The 13,187-nt window shown below is 39.0% G+C and overlaps 1 protein-coding gene across 1 annotated transcript in view; it reads left to right on the top strand.

The window, feature by feature from the left end:
• The window catches only part of CFAP210 (cilia and flagella associated protein 210), a gene marked incomplete at both ends in the record, with an annotated part of 33,082 nt that extends 26,655 nt beyond the window's left edge, over positions 1-6,427 (top strand). Inside the window, 2 exons of the mRNA XM_080928186.1 lie at positions 112-276; positions 6,083-6,427. Coding sequence (XP_080784312.1) covers positions 112-276; positions 6,083-6,427 — 510 coding nt within the window. The remainder of the gene's footprint in view (positions 1-111; positions 277-6,082) is intronic.
• Positions 6,428-13,187: the final 6,760 nt, after the last annotated feature.

Genomic DNA, 13,187 nt, shown 5'->3' with positions numbered 1-13,187 from the left:
TGCCTTCACATTGCTCCTGGCTCTGTGCTCAAAGCATTCTGACTCCTTTTTAACAAAAACTGGTTGCTAAAACTTATTTTAGTTTTTCTTCCTTTGGCATTAAACATCTAGATGAAAAGTAAAGAGGAAGAAGAAAGACAGAGGAAAATAGATACCAAGGAACAATTGCAGGCTGTCTTGAAGGCAGATACTATCTTCAAGGAGCTTGAAAAGGAGAAAAAACTCAAAGCTACCAAAGAGAAACTGGAAATTCAAGATGCTCACATTCAGCAAATGGTAAGTATTCTCGCTTTTTTTAGGATTTTAAAAAGTAAATATGTAATGGAGACTTCATTTTGGTTTTCTTTCCCTTAAGTGGTTTTCTTCATCAGACTGGAGTAAATAAATGATCATTATGGTGTTACAATGAAAACATAGAAAAAGTGTGAAATTAGCATTAGGGTCTCTGCCCTGTGATTCTCTACTGGGATGGCTTAGGGGTTGACCTAACTGGGGCATCAGGAAAGAAGAAACATGAGACATCCATGCAGAATAGCAGGGATCTGGTGGGCCATGTATCCTGATGAAGACACGCCTGTTTCTTTCCTTTATCTGAAGTGAGGAGGCAGGTTTATCATATACAGCTCAAAGCGGAGTGGTATTACACATATCCGAATAAGGGGTCTGAGTTCATCTCAGTAGCAGTCTCAGCCTGTAAGCATCTAGGAGGAAGAAGCTGCCATGGACATTTTCTGCAACATCCACACTTGGACTTGGGGAAGGCTTTGCCACTCCATGAGGCATTGTCTTGACATGTCTGCGCAGGCCCATGGCTGCAGTATGCATTCATTCAGGACTGCAGACACTCCCCACAGTTCTCATTCTTGGTTTTTTTTTTTCTTTCATAACTTTTTATCTTTCTTTAGAGCCTGTTATGCTTAGTAACTACTAAGGACACATGGCATGGGCTCTGGTGAGCATCCTTGACCCGTGGCATCCGTAGGGTCTGATGCACGCCCTTTGTGTCATCTTCCTTCCACTTTACCTTTTTATGGCACATCCTAATGCAGTCTACCTCTAGCTAGGTTTCCAAACATTATTTTCCCCAACTTTACAACAATATCCCAACAACCATGTTGATTGGGATCTTGTGGGATTCAATTGTAAGACAAAGGAATCTCAGAGATTTAAATGATGCGTAGAGAATCTGGTGTCCAGTCACCTCTGTGCAGAATCTTTTCCAAATACGTACTCCTCTTCCATTTCTGTCAGCAACATGAGTGAGCACAAGCCGTTCTCCATTCTTCCCATACCTTGGTATTGGCATCTTAGAATGTTAACCGTGGCTTCACCTGTCTCCAGTGAACTACTTTACATTTCCTTGTTGGACATTAATTGACTTCTTTTGCAAAGAAGTTGACAATTATTTTGACTTGTTCTTTTTTCTCATTTATTTATTTTTATTTTATGTGCATTGGTGTTTTGCCTGCATACATGAGGTTGTATGATCCCCTGAAACTGGAGTTACAGACAGGTGTGAGCTGCCTTGCGGGTGCTGGGAACTGAACCTTGGCCTCTGGAAGAGCAGAGCGCCCTTAACCATTGAACAATATCTCCAGCACCCTTGATCTATTTTCTTAGTGAATATGAAGGTGTGTGTATGTGTGTGTGTGTGTGTGTGTGTGTGTGTGAAGATCAGAAGCAAGCCTTGTGTTTTGCCCTTTACATTGTTCGAGACAGGGTCTCTCAATGAGACACGTCTTTACCAATTAGCTAACAAGTCCCGAGTCTCTGACTGGTTTTACCGTTCCATAGCTAGGATTAGAAGAGCATGCCATCTTGCCCAGGTTTTATATGGGGATCCAACTCACTTTTTATGTTTCTACAGAAAGCACCTTACTGCGTGGCCTGTATCTCCTGAGCCGCATTTTTTCCCTCATTGCTGAGGGGTGTGTGGTGTGTGCACACACGCCCGTGAGAGTATGTGCACATGTATGTGGCAACCAGAGGACAATCTCGGGCATCTTCATTGATTGTTCTCCACCGTACTATGTGTGTGTGTGTGTGTGGTGTGTGTGTGGTGTGTGTGTGTATGTGTGTGGTGTGTGTGTGGTGTGTGTGTGTGTGTGTGTGTGTGTGGTGTTTGTGTTTGTGTGTGTGTATGTGTGTGTGTGTAAACCACATGGATGAGGGTGCCTACAGAGGTCAGAACAGGGTGTCTAATACCTTAGATTTTGGTTGGAGCTGCTCAGTGAGGTGCTAGGAATCAAGCTCAGGTGCTCTGGTTTCTTCCCCGCTGGGTCATCTCTCATACGGAACCCAGAACTTCCTGGTGTGGTAGACTGAGTGGCCAGTGAGCTCTCCTGCCTCCACCTTCCTACAGTGTGATTACAGACACATAGCACCCCACTTAGTTTTTTGCTTGCATTCTGGGGATTGGAATCCAGGTCCACATGCTTGAGCAATTCACTGACAGCCATCTCTCCACTGTCTACTGTTAAACATTTTAAGCTTTTAAAAATTGTGTTAAAATGTGCCTAACATAAAATTTATCCTGTTAATGTTTTTCTGTGTGTGGTGTTGGAGATCAAACACAGAGGTATTTTATATGTTGCAGCTTTTTTTCTTACAGGACCGTAGACTGAATGCAGAGCCTCGTGTGAGTTGTATATAGGCAGATCATTGGGGATCTCCTATTTGCTGAGTTTCAGGGCAATGAGATACCTCAACATATAGGAATGACACCCTAGGCTGTTCTCTGGTCCCCATCTACAGAAACCACATGTGTATGTGTACCTGCGCACACACACACACACAAACATGTCTACATACATAATGTGTGCACACTGCCACATCTGTTGAATCTTGTAAGATTTCACTAATCATTTAAATATAATTGGGGAGAATTGAGAAAAATATTTAGGCGAATGACATAATAATATCAGGTATTCAGATTTATAAGTATTACATATTTAGTTCTTTGATTTTCACCTTAATGTTTGTAGTTTGGGGTATCTAAGTGTTGCAGTAAATATTTTAAAATGTAACCTTTCATCCCGAGCTAGTGTCAGCACCATTAGGGCCACATGGCATGTGGGGACCCCACTGCTACTCTGCCACCTGGTCTGCAAGCCTCCCTCTCCCAGTTGTCTCTCCTTTAGTCTGGAACTTTGGCTACTTGTTCCTGCAAACCATTTGTCCCTGCTGCTTCTCCACCAGCCGAGAACTTAGCTCACATTCCCCACAGCCCAGTAAAATCATGACTCAATAATCAATGATTTATCAATCAGACTTATGTGTTAACTTCTCAATCCACAATATATTCACAGAATAGGCTTATAACCATTTGACAAAGATGTAAACTGCCCACCTAGATAAATCAAATTGACCCCTAGAAACCCTCAGAAGTAATCATATCTACCTAAGGCTACTCAGAGCCAAGTGGACGGAGATGGGCTCATCTTCGCCTCCATCTTGATTCTCTCTCCTTCCTCTCTCCCGCCTTACAAAAACCTCTGTCCCCGACCAACTCTCTACTGTCTAATCATGTATCTTCTTGACCTAACTAGTGCCAGCCCTCACTGGCATATAGACATCAACCTACATCTATGTATTTTGTTATTAATTTTGTTTGAGACAGGCTCTCACTATGTAACTAAGGTCAGCCTCAAACTAGTGAACTTTCTGCTCCCCCCCCCCCCCCCAAATTCTGGTATTTACAGCGTTAGGTGCTATGCCTGACCATACTTTTTAAATGTTCCTGTCATAGAAACTGGTTTACAGTCCATGTTTATACCACTTGTTTGCAATATTGAGTGGCAGTTTTATCCCATTGAGTAGAGACAGCACATTATTTGTTAGAAGTACAAGAAGACATTATTCTCCTGATCCCAATCTTAAGCAGAAAATAGTTCCTTTTCCCAGTAACACGTTGTGATGGTTTGAATGAGAATGGCTCCTCAGGCTCTGTAAATTTAGTACTTGGTCCCCAATTGGTGGTGCTGCTCAAGGATGAGTAGGTCTGGCCTTGTTGGAGGTGTGCGTCTATTATTGCGTATTTGTGTGAACACCTATATCTGCCCTGGAACTGGAGTCACAGGAAAGTGGGATCTACATGATTGGGTGCTGGGAATCAAACTCAGAACAAACTTCTGCAGAACAATGTGTGCTTTTAACTCCTGAGCCATCTCTCTGGTCTCATGCTCTTTGAGGTTTCAGTAAGCCACACCGTTACCTCTGTTCTGTTGGCTTGTGTAGATTCAAGCTCCCAGTGCCATTTCTGTTTGCTGATGCCATGCTCTCAGACATGGTGGGAGGAGTCCCTAGTAAACTCCTTATTCTCTAAGTCTCCTTAGTCATGATGTCACTTTTACAGTAATAGAAAAGCAACTAAAACAGACATGATACTTCCCATAGTTTATTTTGGTAGCTGTAACTTATCAGCTTACTCTCTGTATTCCTAATTTGTTGAAAATTTCTATATGATTGTTGGATCTTGTTATGTATTTCTGCACATATTGAGGTAATCTTACCTTCTTTTTCTTTGATTCTACTAATATACGCAGTGGGTATTATTAATTTATTATTATTATTATTATCACTATGTTGCCCAACTTGATCTTGATTCCTGGGTTCAAACAGTCCTCTTTTAAGTAGTTAGGCCTGTAGGCCCAAATTATTTGGAAAAAAAACTGTGTGTGTTCAGGTCCAGAGTTTATGTTGGCTATCTTTCTCAGTTGTTCTCCCATGTTTTGGATGTAGGTTCTCTATATGAACCTGCTGTTCACAGATTCCAGCTAGCTTAGCTAGACAATTGGCCCCAGGGATCTTACCTCTGCTTCCTGAATGCAGAGATTGCAGGTAGCCTCCATGTCTGCCCTGCTTTTCTGTAGGTTCTAGGGATCCAAAATCATTAGACTTGTGGGGAAAGTATTTTACCCATTGAATCACCTCCCAGCACCTTCCAGTTTAAACATGGAAACAGTGTATTCCTCTGATTAAACCTGTGTGATCATGATACATTTTTTAAAATGTGTGTGTGTGTGTTGTGCTGGATTTAGTTGTTGCTAATGTGTGTGAGGGCCTGAACATGCACACACAAGCATACACTTACACACATACACATGCATACTTGTGCCTATGGAGGCCAGAAGAGGGAGTTAAAGCCCCTATAACTAGAGTTACAGACAGTTGTGAGCTACCATGTGGGTGCTTGTAACTGAATCATGGTCTCTGGAAGAGCAGCCAGTGCACTTAAATGCTGAGCCACATCTTCAGCCCCTCCAATGTACTATTTAAAAAAAAAAAAACTGGGTATTTTATCACCAATTCAGCAAACAGACATAAGCCTTATTTTTAGAACTCAGTAATAAAAAGTTTGATATTTCAAATTGATATACTTGTGCCTTTCCCTCATAAATTTCAATTAGTAGAAATGATCAGATCTTATGTTAAAATTTTAGATTGTTAAAATACTTTCAAGATAGTAAATATATCCATATACAGGAAAATACTTATAAATTCAGCACTTCTTAAAATGTTACAATATAAAATTGAAATCTGTTAATCAAAATTTCATGGAAAAGTTGTTAAAGCATTTCTTCCAATATAAATTAATGTAACATTATGAGACAAAGTCTACAGTATTTGGGAGACTGCCTAATACTTTCAGTTCTGAATACATTTTCATAGATTAATGTCATTCATTGTTCTAGCTTCACATTCCTGGGATACAGGACGTAACTAGTTGCATATAACTTAGGTATTCCCTGTTGCCTTAGTTTTATGTCGATGAACAGGAACAATAATTATTTATATGTCCTTTAGCTTACCGAATATCACACATATAAACAATTGAAAGTCATCTTTATAGCTGCCCTATTTTTACCCAAATTTATGCTTTTGATTTTGTTATTCTGTTTAACTGAAAGCTATATGTTTAAATATTTAATCTATAGAGTATATTCTTAGAAGCATAAAAATTAATGAGTTATAGCATATTTGTAAAATACTGTTTATAAAATTTCAACCATATCTTAAAATTATTTGGTATTTGGAAAACATGTTTTTGACCAATATTAAAATTTGTTTTTCTTCTCAATAGGCCATAAATAAATTTAATGCAAAACAACTGAAGGAAGAAGACTTGGACTATTGGAGACTTACTGAAGCCCTTGCAGTTGAGAAGGAGAAAGAATTTGAGAAGTATGCCAGAGAAGTAATTAACTCTGAGTCTGAATCGACAAAGAAATACACCTACCCTATGGTAAAAGCTGTGCAGGAAGGAGTGGGAGGTGGACGTGGACCACCCTTTGTAGGCCGAGGTGGGATAAGACCGAGCTACCAGGCAAATGACGCCACTGGCATCCAGCTCCCTTTCTATAACAGTCGAGGATCAGAGTATAATGATTTTCAGAAGTCGAAAAGAAGGCTAGGTTTTACTTGGTAAAAAAGTTCATATTTTGATTAAATATTTTTTTGTAATGAGCTACAGATATAATGGATTTTTGAATAATAAAGCTACTACTCATCTCTATAAAATGAGTCGCCTGGTTTGATTCTTTGCAGTATTTACACTAAGTACGCATAAAAGCCCAGGCACATGTACGTGTGTGTAGATTCCAGAGAACAGCCTTGTTTTACACGGTATCCACCTTTTTTTAGAAAACTTGACCTCTTAATGGCCTGGAACTCAACAAGCAGGCTGGCTAGTGAGTCTGCCTATGTCTACCGCCTCAGCATGGGATCATAAGCCTGTACCACCACACTGGATATTTTTCTTTAATGTGGCTCTGAGGGTCAAAGTCAGGTCCTCACTTGATTGGGCTAAATACTCAGTCACACATGTCAATTTCATGTAAAATGTTTTCAGTGGGTAAGTGCATCCACAGGATTGTATGGCCGTGACTTTGAGCCTGTTGAGCAGTGCATTTCCCTCCACACAGCCTTTGCTTTGCTCAGTCTATCTTAGTTATTCTCTAAGAATGCAGCCATGCTGTGGACTTGAGTGTCTGACTTACTTCACAGAGTGTATTTCTGTGTTGTGTGCCATATTGTCAGTATTTTGTTGTTCTTATGACTGAATCAAAGCTAGTACTTTCCTCAACAGAATTCCATGTGCTTATTCAACTTGTCATTTAGTTGTTACAGTCATTCAAAACATCATTGTTACTACATGCTTACCATATAGTTTCAATGTCTCTGTGGTTTATTGTGTTGTATGTATCTCTTAGACATGAAATTACTTAAAATAATTCTATATATGTAGTTATGTGTATTTGATACACAAGTTCATTGAGTTTTTTATGAATTGTGCCTTAGTTTTTAAAATTGTGGTTTAAAAAAAGACAATAGAACATGCGCTGCATGAGCGAGAGCATACACTAAGTATGACTTAATAGTGCTAAGTATATTTACATTTGTCTTAGTTACGGTTGTATTGCTGTGAAGAGACACAATGGCCAAGACAACTTTTATAAAAGGAAACATTTAATTGAGGCTCACTTACAGGTTCAGAGGGTTAGTCATTTATCATGGCAAGGAGCATGGCAGCGCGCAGACAGTCTTGGTGCTGGAGGAGCCAAGAGTTCTACATCTTGATTGAAAGACAGCCAGGACTATCTTCCTCAGGCAGCTAGGAGAGCTCTTCCCCACTGGGCAGAGCTTGAGCATATAGGACTTCAAAGCCCACCTTCACAGTGATTCACTTCCTCCAACAAGGCCACACACTGTTGGCCATAGTAGCACTTCCTATGGGCCACACATATTCAAAATACCAGAATATTGCTCTGCAATTTCTGGACTTCTGTCATTCTGCACAACTGAAACTTTATAATTAAATATCCTGTTCCCTCATTCCCTCCTTCCTTCAACTTTTGTAAACAACCATTGTCTGCACCAACAAATCTGGCTAAATAACTCATATAAGTAGAATCCTATAGCACATACTAAAAGAAATGATTTTCATGTGTATGTTTTGCCTGCAAGTCCACAAAGGCCAGAAAAGGATGTTGGATTCCCTGAAACTGGAGTTGTAAACTACCATGTGAGTGAGTACTGGGTACAAACTTTGATCCTTTGCAATAGCAGCAAGTCAGAGAGCCATCTCTACAGCCCCAGTTATGTCTTTTCATTTTTTTTTCTTATTCTTCTTGAGACATGTCTATGTAGCCCAAGCAGTTCTCAAGCTCTTGACCTTCTACCACTCATCTGTCTCGTGGCTTACACGTGTGGGCTAGCACACTAGCTGCCTTACTTTCTAAAGCTTAGCACCACTTTGCATTCCCGCTAAAGATCCATATTCTTATAATAATGAACACACACACATTTAAAGTGACTGTGAGGTTGTGTCTCTGATTAGTTTGTGCTGAAATTTAACCTTGGTGGTTGCTACTGCATGTGGTTTTGTTTTCTTGAGTCAAGATCTTAGGTAGCTCAGGCTGGTCTCAAACCTAATCGCATGCTTCTGCAACCACTAGGATTCTATTCAGGCATCACCACATTGATGACCGTTTCTGTGTTTGTACCAAAGGTGAACCTTGTATGTTCCTCAGAAGCCTTTTTATTTGGAAACAGGCTCTTATCCTCCCCTTCACTCCCCTTCCCCTGGTGCCTGGATTACAGATACACGCCACCAAGCCCAGCTTTTAAACAGGTGGGGATCCAATGCAGGTCCTGCTTGCACAACAGAGCACCTACAGACAGAGCTCTCTCCAGCACCTAACGTGTATTTTTAAAATCAAGCATATTGCTTTTTCCTTTTCTCCCTGGCAGATTAGCTGCATATGTGCTAGTTCACTCGATAGCCAGTAAAGGTGTATTTGTCCTTTGCAATTACAGATCTCTGTAATAGCATTGTGAATGTTTCATACTTTTGCCAGTGTATTAGAGACTGATTCCTACAAAGGAGATTATCAAAGGTGTGTGTCATTCATTAGAAAAATTTATAGCAAAAAAATCCAACTTATGTGTCTAGCAGCTTTGTCTGTACAACATACTACCGAGTGCCTGATGCTCTTGGATGCCAGAAGAGAGCTGTAACTTCTGGGACTGGAAGTTACACATGACTACAAGAGGCTATCCAGGTGCTGGGAACTAACTATCCCCAGGTCCTCTGGAATAGCAGTCAGATCTTGCTCTTAACTGCTGAGTTCTTTCCAAACCCTACAGCAAAACTTGATGTTACTATCAGCTGAGGAAAAAAAACTACACCATTCACCAGAAAAACACAAAAAGAATAATGTATATATATCAGGACTTCCTACCACCCAGACTACATAGTGCAGTGGCTCCTACACTCAATAGTTCTGTGTATGTGAGATGGCAATCGTCATCTATACTTTGAAAAATGTGTCCATCCCAAAGTTTAATTTATCCCAAACCCTGCCCAACCATTAATCTCAGCAGAGGGAATCTCTGTGAGACCAAAGTCTGTTCTACATAGTAAGTTCCAGGACAGCCAGAGCAGCAGAAGAAAGACCAGGCCTTGTAACTAAATAAAATAAAAACTAAACTCTTCCTTAAAGGAACAAAGCATCAGCCATTTAAAAAGAACACTGTGACAGATTCCTAAATTGTGTGCAAAGATGTCCTAAGACCATAACAAACTCAAAGAGACAGACGGAATCTTCTAAAGTTTGAAGGACATACACAGTATCTGTCACCTGCAAGATAATCAGAGGTTAATCCTGGCTCAGGACAGTTTATGTCGAGTGAAGCATTCCTTTGATGAGATTCTATCTCTGTAAAGCCATATTTACTAGAATAAAACTCAAAGCGCACACACACAAATGTAATACAGCAGAGTTGGGTGTCCAATCTGATTCCGAGGCTTGAGAAATTATTTTATAATCAGTACTTGCACAAAACCTATTTCAGTAACGAATCGTAGTGAATAAACCTGATGCTCGGCAGGTAAAAGTGCCTGCTGACCTGAGTGTGACCCTGAGATCCACATGGTGGAGAACCTATTCCTATTCTCTGACTTCAGGTGTGTTCTCTCTCATCCCCCCTCCACTCCCTCCCACCCCAGAGGCCAACCTGGGCTACAGAGCAATTACCAATTAACAAAACCTCAGAACATTCTTAAGACACTTAGCTCTATGAACTGCTGTGTGGGCATAGCTGCTAGGTGTTTCTTTTGACTCAAGGATAATTATGGTAGTTACTGCAATGCAAGGTAATATATCCATTAACACAACACAGACCATACAACACTCAGGATGTTCTTGCCTACACAAGAGAAACACATTTTCAATGATTAACTCTCAACTATGGACATTTTCCCTAAACATCATCTAAATTATACTAAAACGAAAAAACTATGTCTTACAAATCTTAAAAATATAGCTTTAGGCTAAGCACTTGAAAGGCAGAGGCAGGTGGATTTCTTGTGGGTTCAAGGCCAGCCTGGTGAATGACAAAGTAGGATACGGTCTTTAAAAAAAAAAAAAAAAAAGTAAATACTGTCTATACAACTAATACTAAAACTTACAGGAAGGTAGGGGCCTCGCTGTTGGAATACACACCTATGTAACATGTACGAAGCCCTGAGTTCAATTGTTCGAATCATATATATAAGCTGAGTATGATAGCTCATCTTTAATTTGGTGACTACCTATTGACTCTGAAGCCAGCCTGCAACAAAAACAAAACCCCAAACCCCTGCCAAAAATAAAAATAAATAATAACAAAACAAGAAAAATTGCATTGTTTCTAGTACTAGAAAACTTAGAGTAATTAAAAAACAGAATTCTAATGTAACATAAATCCCAAACTTGGTCTTAAAATTTGCTGAGATTTAAAAAAAGCTACTAAGCTTTAAGTATTATGCTTAAACATTTGAATAAGAATTTACTACTAAACTTGGAAACCATCACTGCTGGCTAAATTCTTTATTTTTGGTTTTCCTTCCACAAAGCACATGTGCATCATGGTACATGTGCTCAAAGGACAACCTGCTGGAGTCATTTCTCTTTGCATCACATGGGTCCCACCCAGGGATTCACCTCCAGTCACCAGGCGTGGCAGCAACACCTCTAGTCACCGCAGCATTTTACCAGCCCTGGAATTCTTAGGGTCTCACTACTCAGTCCTGGCTGGCTTTGAATTCAGACATCCACTTGCTTATGACTCAAAAGTCTGGACTTAACGGTGAAAGCCACCACACCCGGTAAATACTTAGGTCCATTTTGTCTACTACCTGTTTTTCTCAAAATACAAATGAATTTACATTTCTATTATATAACAAAATATTTTATTGGTTAATTTTAATAAGACAAATAAAATACAATCCCAAGTTGTTTATTATAGTATACTTTATTTAATACAATGTTTAACTATAAAAGTTAATACAGTTTTGAAGTTTAAATTTGGTAAAATGCAATTTGCAGAAAACAGTTCAACATTTACTAGACTAATGATAAGAGAAGCAGCATTTTTAAACTAATTTTACAATTGAGAAAACAAGTTTTTCTAAAGTCCATTAAAAAAATATACATCACAGTGACTTTGGAGCTAGGAAAGGAAGTGTATTAACTTAATTATGCTTTCTCCTTCCTTCCAGAGAGCAGCCGCGCCTTAAGATTCCATAGAAATACCCAATTTATGTATCAATCTTTCAAAAATACTATAAACACACAAAGAAGGTGGGGCAAAAAATACAGAGCATGTGCTTTTAGTAACATGGAATCATCTATAAAAAAACCAAAACCAGACAGAAACACAAATCAATGAATGCCCTTACATCCTCTAGCACTAGGGGTCAGCGAGAGCAAATGAGCAACACGGTTAACACTTCCTTCTTTGGCCTGGGTGGCCTGTTTTGTTTTGTTTGATTTGTTGATGAGTTGTCATACAGCAGGCAATCCCTTCACGACAGAAGTGAAGCCCACTGTAGGCAGTAATGCAATCAGCACTGCATGTCCTTGGGATATACTTTATTTGTTAAAACAACAGTTTAAAAAAATATTCCTACAATTAAAGTTTATCAAACCACATAGTTTGTCAATTGTAAATGCATAAACCCTACAAGGAATAATTACAGTAAATAGAATCAAAAGACAGAAAAATGCTCATTTAGTGTCTTTATACCATTTAAGTCTAAGTTCGTTCTGGGAAATTTACAGAAATTTGCTGTAAAAGGTTCCATGATGAAAGCTATTACCACATGGAACACAGTATCAATTATACTAACTGCTCTAAATAATCACTAGAAAATAAAGTACGAGCAGCAGTTAATACTATTATCCAAAATACTAGAAACCCAGCACGTGCCTATCCAGAACATAAGGGTTCTTAGTTTAACACCTACCACTGAACACAAGCAAAGCCAGTGAGCAGCTGGATCACACTGGGACAAAGAGTTAGCAGATTCTTGACAAACTCTAAGGGCTCCAATAAAGCAATTTAGAGTAAAACCAGCTCTATGACAGTGTAACTGTAAGTCAAATAGTGCTTGAAAACAAGAGGCCTCCTTACTATCAGAATTCACTGGGGATATCTATTCCAAGACAAAGTCTTATCTTTACTGCATGTATCCATTATGTATCAGCTATAGTGCCGCAGCAGCTTTCCTTTCTCTAACAACCTATTTGTAGTGTCTAACTGTATGGTAGACAATTTACCCAAAAAAATAATTCATACAATCATCATTAAAGTCTTACATAATGAAATGATTTCCTCAGCTTTGAAATCAATCAATAAAAACAAGTGAAAATACTATCAACGGGTATTAAGAAAAATTACAAATTAACTGTAAATTTAGATATTCCTATAAAGCCAGTGCGATGGGAAAATTGAAACAGGAAATAGTTTTGGAAATATGATGTGCAAATAACTAAAAACCTAGTAGAATAATTTCCAAAACAAGGACTTGAGCTGTGTGCAATCAGGTAACTGGGAATCTTGGGGTTCAATTAATGCTGTTAAATATTTTTTTAATCCACTTTTTATTCTGAAAAAAAAAAAAAAAAAACTAAATGATTGTCCTCAATTCTTTATCCCATTATCTGTTATACTGAAGAAACAAAAAAACAAAAAACTAACAAAGCAGGAGTTGGGAAAGCCCATAAATGCTCAGCACTGACCTACTGCTTTCTTGGAGAATATTATAGATGTTACTAATTTTCTTCCCTGTCTTTCCTAAAGAGCTGGAAAGTCCTTGTTTATAATGCATATGTTAACAAGTAAAAGCTCTAGACAAGAGAAAA

Source organism: Micromys minutus, assembly GCF_963924665.1.
Source record: "Micromys minutus genome assembly, chromosome: 13".
NCBI classification, from domain to species: domain Eukaryota; kingdom Metazoa; phylum Chordata; class Mammalia; order Rodentia; family Muridae; genus Micromys; species Micromys minutus.
Note: the sequence above shows the minus strand (reverse complement) of the source record. Positions and strands in the feature narration are given on the sequence as shown.